We start from the raw sequence: 12500 nt of genomic DNA on the forward strand, positions 1-12500 counted from the left end.
TATATATATATATATATATATATATATATATATATATATATATATACTGTACTGTATGTATATATATACATATATATATATATATATATATATATATATATATATATATATATATATATACATATTCATATATATATGTATATATATATTTATATATATATATATATATATATATATATATATATACATATACATATATATGTCATTAATATAATTTTGTTATTGAGCTCATTGGTAGCATAACCCCCATGAATATATTTAGAAAACTCCCTGAAGCTTAACAACCAACCAGATGGCACCAAAATGTTTGTGTTCGCATCCATCTCTCCCTGACTGAGCCAATTGGCGACATTTCTCTTCGACTGGGTCTGACTGAAGCTAATTTCCATACTAACAAGTCTACAAGTCGTTTCTGAGTTGTGCGTTTGTAGATTATTGGAGTATGCAAAAAAGAAAAAAAAGTGCATAATAGTAAATGGCTAAAATCTCTAATAGATGTTAGATATTTTTAGGAAAATAGTAACTGACAAAACTAATGTTAGATAAATCTTTATTTTGTACCGGGCAAAATTAGGATAAACTGCCTTTTTGGTGATGTGATGTACTTAGCTAAACTATATTCATGAAAGATATTGTCTAGCACAGTATATTTCATTATGTGTTTTCATGATTAGCCAAAGACAAAGAAAAATCATTTACGAAATTAATCCTAAACAAGTAAAGTACACCAAAGGATGTATGTACCCAAAAATTGTAAAATTAATCGAATTGTGCTGTCCATGTTATAGCCCAATTACGCTAGTATTAAGAATAGGGAGAGAACAAATTGACTTACTCTTCACAGGCCAAGTTACATATTTCATATTTCTCGGCATTACGGATTATGATATCATTTTTCATCGAGTGGGAAAATATGTTAAATTATACCACTATGAAAGAAGAAAATTTACTATTAACCTCTAATTTTCAACCATCTTTTTTTATAAATATAGTATGTGTTCTTGAAACCCATGTTTTCTATGTTTATCTATTTCGTTCGTTTTCTATATCTTGGATATCTAGCATTATTCTACTTTCGTTTTTTTTTTCCTTTTTTATTGATTATTATAACATCTTTTTATAACTATTTTTTAAATTCATAATAATCTGGTTCAAGCTTGGCTCATATCCTTCCATAATTTCTGCTTTGAATCGGGCTTATTCTCTTTCTCCCCTTCCAGAATTTCAGTTCTTCTTTGGAGGCTACAATAGCAGCAGAAGGATTTTGTAATTTTTCTTCTTCAGGTAAACAATGCTGGGATTGTAGGACCGCAGGCGAAGCAGATCACAAAGGATGGCTTGGAATTGACGATGGCAACGAATCACTACGGACACTTCCTACTGACAAATCTTCTCCTGGGTGAGAGAGAGAGAGAGAGAGAGAGAGAGAGAGAGAGAGAGAGAGAGAGAGAGAGAGAGAGAGAGAGACAGAGGACGGGATGGGGGAGCATATTCTGTTTTCCCATTTCCAATAGATTTATTTGTTTTAAGAAATGAGATAATTTCCTACTAAAATATCATTATGATGTGGAATGTGTTATCATGGTCTTTTATATGCGAATGTGTGGTAATATGAATATAACTATTTGCAGTTATATTGCAACAGTAATTGAAAAGTTCAGCAAATCCCATCATATCCTATTTTAGTTTAATAAGCTATTCTTTACTGTGTTTCATATCCGCACAGCATATATATATATATATATATATATATATATATATATATATATATATATATATATAGATAGATAGATAGATAGATAGATAGATATATATATACACACAGATATATATAGATACACGGACATACACACACACACACACACACACATATATAGTTTATATATATATATATATATATATATATATATATATATATATATATATATATGTGTATATATATACATATATATATATATATATATACATCTATCTATCTATCTATATATATATATATATATATATATATGTGTGTGTGTGTGTGTGTGTGTATGCATATCATCATCAGCATCATCATCATCTCCTACGCCTTTTGACGCAAAGGGCCTCTAGACTCTAGAGGATACATTGGCTAGATTCATCAAAGGATAGCTCGTTCCTTGTGATGCGCCCTATATATATATATATATATATATATATATATATATATATATATATATATATATATATATATATATATATATATATGATAAATTTTGCACATTTAGACGTGTTTTTCATATTCACATAAGCCATATATATTTTTGATACATTAGTGTCTGGATTCTCTTAACGACCTCGGGATCAGAGCCCCAGGCGAAATCACACAGACAAGAGCTTGTGACCGGCCGGGAATCGAACCCTGGTCGGCAAGCTTGTATAGACAGTGACTAACCCACTTGGCCACGAAGAAAGATAAAAGTCAATGACAATTTTTCTGTAAAAAAAAATATATATATATACACACACACACACACACACACATATATATATATATATATATATATATATATATATATATATATATATATATATATATATATGGCTTATTTGAATATGAAAAACACGTCTAAATGTGCAAAATTTATCATTAATCGAATGCTAAGTAACAAACTACCAATTAGCTACGATGGTGAAGATGGGTTGATTTCAATTTTAAGTACAAAACACCTGAATTCGATAGGTATAAATACAGAAGAATTGTCGTTGATTTTTATTTTTCTTCGTGGCCAAGTGGTTTAGTCACTGTCTATACAAGCTTGCCGACCAGGGTTCGATTCCCGGCCGGTCACAAGCTCTTGTCTGTGTGATTTCGCCTGGGGCTCTGATCCCGAGGTCGTTAAAAGAATCCAGACATTAATGTATCAAAAATATATATGGCTTATTTGAATATATATATATATATATATATATATATATATATATATATATATATATATATATATATATATATATATATATATACGTGTGTGTGTGTATGCTGTAAATAAGCTATATGAAGGAAAAGCTTCGAAACATCAGTTATGTATCATTTGTGGCGCTTCATCTTACCTCCTTTATTCTCCCGAACTAGATCGAATGATTGCCAGCGGTCCAGGACGAATCATCAACGTGTCTTCTGCTGCTCACGTGTTTACACGAAGGATAAACCTTCGTGACTTGAACTTTGAGGCGACGTCCTATAGCCCTTCGTCGGCTTACGCTCAGAGTAAGCTCTGCAATATCCTTTTCACCAAAGAGCTCGCCGAAAAACTCAAAGGAACAGGTGAGTATTGGGATGCAGAGGAAAAATATTGGAGATGAATCATTACTATAAATGTTTCTTGGAACATTAACCCATGTAGTATTGAAACCGTCTTTTATTTTGTAACATATAAAGGCCCGGTATAAAATGCCATTCTGCAATCCGGCTACATTTTGCATTCGAGAAACTACTTATGCAATGAACATATAGGCCTACTGTAACAAATCTCATTTGTACTTCTCCCTGTCTCCCCAAGAGGTGACAGCCAACAGCCTTCACCCGGGCGCCGTGGGCACTGACTTCTTTAGTAAGAACGATTTTCCACTGAATTGGTCTGCTCGGATCATCAATGGATTTCTCAGCTTCGTTGTCCATTTTGCTGGAAAGGTAATGTGTAATGTTGAAATGTAAACTCCTGCATAGTTTAGAACCTAAACAGTGAACATTGTCAAAGGTTTTGTCCATTTGCTCGTGAAACTATTAGTGTAGATTACAGCATAGCAAGCCTGTTAGTATCAAGGGCGCTGAATTACACCAAATAATGGGGCTTCTCATACACAAGGAAAGGAAGAAGCGTAGAGTATTATACTTTTCTATAAATATGGAGATCGTGATCAGTCCACTTACCGTAACTGTTTCAAATGCGTTATAGAAAAACAATGAATTTGTTTTCCAATATAATATTCTGCTTATTCATCTTGACAGTTGTTACGATAAGTAATAAACATTATATCAAATTCAGGTATATTTCCCCAAATTTCAATGTTAGCACATCCAAATGAAATAAAAATTCTTGAAATACACCTTTAAAGTAATTTCTCCGGTTTTAACTTTTACTGCTAATGATTTATAATCAGAATAACAATAACTGTCATTATTAGTAGTGTTTGTAATCGCTAGAAGTCTCAATATGAATATAAGTGGCTAGTGAATAAACTATATATCAAAATGTATTATTAATGATAAACAACTGATCGAGTATCTTTTTACCACGTTTATCCTACATTTGACCTTACGACAGTCTCCCTCGTTCAATGGATTCACCCAAAGTTTATAGATTAATTCAACTTTCTCTGGAAATATCACGATATTTAACACCTTCATGATTTAATTTCTACATCATAAGGATGAACAAATATTTTGAAATTGAAAATATTGAAATGTCTTTTATGAAGTTGAATAAAAAATGAGGCCGAAATGTACATACCCACGATTCGGAAGCAGTATCAACATTGGTTATTTTCCCTATTTTTAGAATACAGAATTACAATAACGTTATTAAGTGGGTACTCTTAAATTCATAATAGTACAAGGAAACAAATATTGAGGTTGGGATTCAACGGGAGTTTCTCACATTTAGTCTAGCAAAATTCTTAGGTACAGGAAATAATATTAAGACAAGATTTGTAAGATTTGATTTCCCTATAATCATTATGAGGAAATAATTTAGCATTGTAATTGATACCGAGGCACTTCAAATTCTCATCTAGTTATAGCTTCTTTCTAACAAATGAAAACAAATAACAATTAATATTCAAATGCGACAGAAACATGTAATTCACTAATTATAGAAACTATTTATTCTTTCATTTCACACAAACAACAATCGCGCTAGTTTTGCCTGAATTAAAAAGGAATACAGAGGGATGGATGAAAGAAAATGTTCCCTATTCTTTTTGTTTTCTCTGTATCATCTTTTGTAATCCGCCTTATAACCTTTCACGGTCTTCCTCTCCCAAGCTGGACTGCTTTTAGTCTTAGCAGAATGAAATATATATATATATATATATATATATATATATATATATATATATATATATATATATATATATATATATATATATATATATATATATATATATGGCTGTCGAGGTTACGGTTGCTGTAGTGTGCTGTTTGCTGACCCTAATCTTTCTCTATGCTTAACCAGACGAGTGAACTTGGTGCTCAGACGACCATCTATCTGGCTGTGTCTGGAGATGTCGAAAGAGTGTCTGGGCAATATTTCGAAGATTGTAAGGTAAATGTATGGTGATTCGTTCCCCCATAGTTGTCTTTTCATAAAGCTACTGAAATATAATTACTGTAGCATGATTAATTAAGTGCTTTACTTTATTTTTAAGTATATATCAGAAATGATACCTTGTTCATGCCATTCCAGGGCCTAGTATTTAGAAATGAATATAAACGCAGCGCATGGATGATAGTGATATTTCTGTAGTTTGAATACTGTTCATATTCAACGTTAACGTTCATAAATAAAAGCTGGTATTGCTAAATAAGGTGCACGTGTTTCGTAGCTAAGACCTTATTTATCTCTGTTTCAGCTCTCATCGAGTTCATGGCTGGCAAAGGACCGATATGTGGCCAAAGGTCTGTGGGAAGTCAGTGAAGTCGAAGTTCAGTTGCGTCCTCGAGAGGAGCATTTCTAATCACACATTTAGTCAAGGTTAACTTACTAGTCGCCAAAGTTTTAGATATTAGGTGCTGCATTCTATGTTGTGTGCGTCTTAGTTATCCCTAATAATATATTAAAGGAAGCGTATAAGGGTGAATGGCACTGAAGTTTCTAGTTAACTGGGATAAAATGCAAGATAAATGCAAAAGGGCCTGATCATTTAAGAGTCGCCGTGCTTTTACAGACATAAGGCTTAGCACATCATTATAAATTTGATTACATGACTACTCCAAGTTAAAACTCATTTGCCAAGGACATTCTATTTAAATGAAAATTTCTCATAAGAAAAGCCCTGACTAACAAAATTGCAGGTAAACAAACGTCTCAGTAATAAAAACAACATAACAGAAAAAATTAAGACTTCAATGTTATGGATGGCCCTTCAAATACCGGAAATGTCACGTTGTTCCTCAGGCGAACGTCGCACCAACCAGGTTGTAATCATGAGAATTCGAAAGTCAGAATCAAGATAATCTCTTCACTTATTTTTTCATCTCATTCTGGTTTACACAAAGATCCTTCGTACCATGAAGCAGTACATGCAAGGCTAGTCTCCGTAGGCCCAAAATAAGTCACCGGCTTATTCTAAAAACCCATTTATCTTGGATGTTCGCATATGAATTAGGTTTTTCAACATTATCACGTATCCTTAAACTTCTTGCCATAATAGAAATTATTTTACATAACAATCAAGCAATAGAAAAAACAATGAAACCAGCAAAGAAACATGACTTGCAGGTGCAAGACTTCTGGCCACTGCGTCAGACTCGTTAAACAGGAGAGTTTAGTTTTCGTGAGCGGCCCCAATGATTCACACTGATCCTGCAGGCGAGAACACATCCAGCTTTCGAAATAAAAAAAAAATGATTTGTGTGTCCATGTGTGTTTCTCGTGTTGAATATTACGATGAAAACAGAGAAGATGGAAATTAAGGGTAATGACGAATTAGACTGAAATACTCAAAGATGAAGAAAATTCGAACATAAAAAATGCACCTTTAGAAAGCCCTCTAATTTAATTGTGCATCATATCAAATATAGAAATAGTTACAAGACACATTCTTTTTACAGTATATCTTAATGGTGCTTAATAGGTATGAGGAACAACTAATACCGTAACGTAAAGGGAGCGCTCGTTTACAATCAAAAGAAGAATAGTAGATCGTACATAAAAGATCTCATGAAGATGTTAAACACCACAGAATATCATAATTTACGTTGAAATTGGTTGTGATTATAAAACTTATGCCGATTTTTATTCGTACAGACACAAGTTTTCCACTCTTTTCAAAAGAAACAACAGCGGAATACACAATAAATTACTTTGAGTTGTCAATCCTTGACTATAATGTCAGTTATAAAATAAATCGCGTGAAAATTTAATTTACACACACACACACACACACACACACACACACACACGCGCGCAGTGTGTGTTTGTGCTTTAAAGAAAATCCTCCAAATTAAAACATTAAAGTAAACAAAGGAATTTTTTTCTTTCGATTTTAAACTGTTGTTATCAACCTGCAATTGTTTTAAAAACTAGTTTATCTCTCTCTCTCTCTCTCTCTCTCTCTCTCTCTCTCTCTCTCTCTCTCTCTCTCTCTCTCTCTCTCTCGAACAGTTCTCTTGAGGTGAATGTGAGGTTGGGATGAACCTATGGTCCTACCAACATAGACCTGATTAAGTAAGATAAAAAAAAAGTAAATAATGGCGCTATGAATCGTTTCGTTGCATTGAAACTGACTTTGTTAAATCACATATAATTCAGACACTAAATTCCCTCCATTCAAAATAGATAAGAAATAACTCTTCAAAACTTCATTTATCATGAATCGAAATAGCCTACACAGCTACTTCAGTGAGTTGTGATTCAGTGAAAAGGTTGCCTCTAAGATTTAGCATAATAATTGTAGCACTTAAATGCACTTTCATTCATTTGTGCGTTGTAAACCATCGAATTATAATTTCTTAGACCTTATCCAGTGTTTTAGGCACGTAAAATATTCTAATTGGTTATTTGTGTTATGAAAACGAAACCTTGCCAGTGTGGTTTTATTCGTTGTGAAGCTGTGTTGCCCGGAAGCTTGTTTATATCTGTCTTTTTTCCTTTTGATCCTTCCTTTCGGTAATTTCGTCTTCCCATTTCCTTCTTTAATCTGTATTTTTTTTTTTCATTTTTCGCTGTCTTTCGTATGACCTTTTATTCTGCCGTTCCGTTCTCCTCTCTGGCTTTGTCTGGAAACAGTATAAAACTAGACCGAAATTGCAGCCTTATGACCCAAGTACCTTCTCTATAGTAGTGGAAGTGGCTTGAGCTTATCTCCCAGAAGAAGATGCTGTTTATACACTTCTGGACAGTGCGTTCAAATCACCCATGACTTCCCCCTAGAGTCGCCAAAGAAGTCAAAAAGGAAGACTGAGGCTCAGCATTAGTGGCAAATCTTTGAGCTCAGCGATGGATTTTTCCAAAAACTTAGGTAAGATATTAGTAATGAGGATTTGTTTATTTTCTATTTGATGTTTTTTATTACCATTTTAATGCATCCATGCACTAATTCATCCACTTTATACAGCAATTATCTTAAATGTATTGGTTTTATAAAAATGCAAAACTGATATATAAGTGGGGGGCTGGGGCCGCAATGTAACAAACTGATATTCTTGTTGGTATTGCATGTTAATTTTTTGCAACCGTTATGATTGTGTTCTTTGCATTATTGGGAAGTGGAAAAATTATGTAGCCATTTTTCCATTAAGCTCTAGTGACCTTGGCACAGCATCAAATAGAAAAGTTAAATTTGGCCGAAAACACTGCATTGCGCAAGTTTCATTTTAAAGTCTGGAGTACCAGAATGTTAAATTCTGTTTATCTAAAGTTTTTATGTGCCAATATTCACCCAGAACTACCAATGTATTCATTGCAGAATGCTTGTTTACCTGTATGACAAATTTACCAGGTAAGATACTACCACTAGAGAGTTATGGCGTCTTTTGACTGGCCAGACAGTACTACATTGGATCCTTCTCTCTGGTTACGGTTCATTTTCCCTTTGCCTACACATACACTGAATAGTCCGGCCTATTCTTTACATATTCTCCTCTCTCCTCATACACATGACAACACTGAGATTACTAAACAATTCTTCTTCATCCAAGGTGTTAACTACTGCACTGTAATTGTTCAATGGCCAATTTGCCCTTTCTAAGGGTAGAAGAGACTCTTTAGCTATGGTAAGCAGCTCTTCTAGGAGAAGGACACTCCAAAACTAAACCATTGTTCTCTAGTCTTGGGTAGCGCCATAGCCTCTGTACCATGGTCTTCCACTGTCTTGGGTTAGAGTTCTCTTGCTTGAGAGCACACTATTCTATCTTATTTCTCTTCCTCCTGTTTTGTTAAAGTTTATATAGTTTATATAGGAGATATTTGTTTTAATGTTGTTACCCTTCTTAAAATATTTGATTTTTCCTTGTTTCCTTTCCTCACTGGGCTATTTTCTCTGTTGGAGCCCCTGGGCTTATAGCATCCTGCTTTTCCAACTAAGGTTGTAGCTTAGCAAGTAATAATAATAATAATAATAATAATAATAATAATAATAATAATAATTTTGTTATAAGCTTTTCATCAACTATTCCACTAGCGACTTAAACCAACGCGTAATGATATGTCACTTTTTGCTTTTCCGGAACATGACCAATTTGAATCACATCTGACTTTTTACATGATAGATTAGGCCTTAGAAAGATAAATATATTCACCCAAGGGGGTACATAAATTTGGTGTGTGGCATTAAGCAGTCACACAATAGACCCAAGCACCAGCAAGAAACCAAAACTAGAAACTGATTTGAAACCGTGCATTCAGTGTCAGGAGCCATTAGTGATCTAGTGATTGAACCATCAGAAGAAGCATTTTATAAGTTCCTCCAGTTTTAATATGCAACAGGGCAGCATGGAGATACTGAATATTCACAGATCAGCAGACAGTTCCAAGAACATACCGCCACGTATCCAAAAGAAAAGAAAACAAAGTGGTACGGAAAATGTTATGGGTCAACATGTCACAGTGGTCACCTAGAACGATACCAGAAGGCATGCCAACAAGGAGAAAGTCAGTATCGTCAGAAGAGATTGGGCAACCTTCCTCTGCAGCTGCAACTAAGGTACCAAACTGCTGAAAGCAAGACTGCTCACTTCACACATTCAGCAACATTTCCTTTCAAAGCAAGCTTGTGTTTCTTCTACCAACAAGACAATAAAGAACCAGTTCATAAGGTGTGTTTATTCAGTGCGAGGGAACAACAGCAAAAGGCTGTTGATGTGAGCAAGAATCAGAATTGGAAGGCACAGGGGAGTGCTACTATCACTGAGGATGATGCAGTGAGGACAAAGGAAGTCAGTGAAGCACAAACTGGATGATCAAGTAAATGAGCTTAAGGATGATAGGCCACTATTCCCTCGCATGTTGATTGTTGTATACTCATGCCCTAAGATCAACCCAAACAGGGCATTAGTAAGCAGGAATTTACTGCCTTTCACGAGCCTTGTTCACAGTGAGTGGGGAACTCCAGCCAAGCACAGACGAGAGCACGCTACAGGCTATACTTCAGGAGCTGCCAAACAAAACTGGTGGTGATCTGCAACCAGATGTCACTAATGTCATTGCTTTATTACCACCAAGGAAGGTGACTAGTATTGATGAAATGGCAGTTGTCCAGGCAATGGGTAAATCTCCTATGGTCAAGGCATGTGCTTAATGGGCTGACTACTTTACACCCACACTGAGCTGCAAGTGCTGCAACTATAATGAGGTCTATACTGTATCTAGTTTTTGACCATTATGATCTTCCCACTTCATTGAAGGAAGTCACATGAGAGATGGCAGGGTGGAAAGCCAGACACTGCTTATCATGTTGCTGATAACACAGCAGTTGATAAGGTGCCAGCAAAGCAGTTCTTGTGTAGAATTACAACCAAAGTTACTGCATGGCAGGTGTTGCTCTCAGACTCTATGAATGTTCAATGTCTCTACAGCTCTCATGAAGAAGCTGACACAAGCATTTTTCTCCACGGTCTGTGTGCTACTCGAAGAGAAACAACATAAAATTACATGCAATTACCTGACACTGATGTGTTTGTCCTTGCAATCCCTGTTACTATCACCTCTGGTCACTGATGACTGGAACCAGAAGTGAGTAACAAGGCTAGTAAATTCTGAAGACTTACTAGGACTTCATGCCTTCTCTGGAGCAGACATAACAGGCCTATTTGCTAACAAGGGAAAGCTTACCTGCTGGCAGGCACCGAAAAGATGCTCTATGGTTGGTGATATCTGCGTTTGCTGCCCTAGAAATCTCCAAGGAGCTTGGAGTTGACATTGAACGTGCCATTGAAACATTTATTTGCCAGCTTTGAGCCTTATACAACTTTGGTGGATGTTAGTGATCTCAGGTGGAAGCTTTTCACCAAGAAACAACTTGAAGCTCAAAAGTTACCTCCAACACGAGGAGCCTTAAATGAAGCCATTGCCTAAGCTCATTACCAGTTCATGGTATGGTATCAGGATGACATTCCCTACCCTTAGCTACCACCAGCATCAACCTATGGGCTGAAGGAAAAAAGTCCCAACAAGGGATTCTCCAGCTCCAGGCAGTTACGAATCTTATCAAATATGGGTGCAAGAAGATCAGTAACTGTAGATACCATTTTTCCTGTTGATCTTAGGGCCTCAATTGCTTAGAGATGTGCATATGTGGAGCTGATGAGGAGGTGTGAACTAATATCAGCCAGGTACTCTTGGGAAATGATGAGGATGCAGAATGGGGGATCCCTCCACCTAATAAGACTAATCCTGCGTTAAAACAGTGACATTATTATTATTATTATTATTATTATTATTATTATTATTATTATTATTATTTGCAAAGCTACAACCCTTGTTGGAAAAGCAGGATGTTATAAGCCCAAGGACTCCAACAGGAAAAGTAGCTCATTGAGGAAATTGAATAAGGAATCAAATAAACTACAAAAGGAATAATGAACAATTAGAATAAGATATTTTAAGACCAGTAACATTAAAATAAATCCTTCATGTATAAACTATGAAAACTTAAAAAAAAAAGAGGAAGAGAAATAAGATACTGTGCCTGAGTGTACCCTCAAGCAAGAGAACTCTACCCCAAGACTACGGCTAAAGAGTCTTCTACCCTTACCAAGATGAAAGTAGCCACTGAACAATTACAGTGCAGCAGTTAACCCCTTGAGCGAATTGTTTGATAATCTCAAGATTGTCAGGTGTATGAGGACAGAGGATAATGTGCAAATAAAAAATGAGCCTTAACCAGAGAGAGGGATCCAATGTAGTACATTCTGGCTAGTCAAAGGACCCAATAACTCTCTAGCGGTAGTATCTCAACTGGTGGCTGGTGCCCTGGCCCACCTACTACCTTTGGAAAAAAAAAAGTGTTTAACATATTGGAAGGAGTGTTATTGTTTTATCATTATGTAACATTTCAACAATAAAATTTAACGTTTGACTTGTATTTGCTGTGTCAAAACCAAATTATTTAGCACGTTTTTAGACAGAATTTTAATTCAAGAAAAAAATATGAGAAAACTATTTTTAAAAATAGCGACATCCTTTTTTTGTAAGTTAAATGCTTTCAAAAGACAGCCCAACCAGTTGCCAAAAATTAAGATTTGAAACCGACGGGAAAACGTTGCCACCCCCCCCCCCCACACAATATACATTAATTATTGCAGTGACAAATATATAAAATAC

At 35.1% G+C, this 12500-nt stretch overlaps 1 protein-coding gene across 4 annotated transcripts in view; it reads left to right on the forward strand.

Moving 5' to 3' along the window:
- Positions 1-12500, forward strand: part of LOC137653549 (retinol dehydrogenase 11-like) — a 26115-nt gene that overhangs the window by 12512 nt on the left and 1103 nt on the right. For 2 of the 4 annotated variants that reach the window (XM_068387043.1, XM_068387036.1), the window contains exons 5-9: positions 1285-1399; positions 3092-3283; positions 3519-3649; positions 5193-5288; positions 5590-8199. In XM_068387043.1, coding sequence (XP_068243144.1) covers positions 1285-1399; positions 3092-3283; positions 3519-3649; positions 5193-5288; positions 5590-5694 — 639 coding nt within the window. In that variant the 3' untranslated portion in view covers positions 5695-8199. The remainder of the gene's footprint in view (positions 1-1284; positions 1400-3091; positions 3284-3518; positions 3650-5192; positions 5289-5589; positions 8200-12500) is intronic. The other 2 variants (XM_068387052.1, XM_068387062.1) reach the window with 2 other exon arrangements.

The sequence above is a fragment of the Palaemon carinicauda genome, chromosome 1, assembly GCF_036898095.1.
Source record: "Palaemon carinicauda isolate YSFRI2023 chromosome 1, ASM3689809v2, whole genome shotgun sequence".
Taxonomy (NCBI): Eukaryota; Metazoa; Arthropoda; class Malacostraca; order Decapoda; family Palaemonidae; genus Palaemon; species Palaemon carinicauda.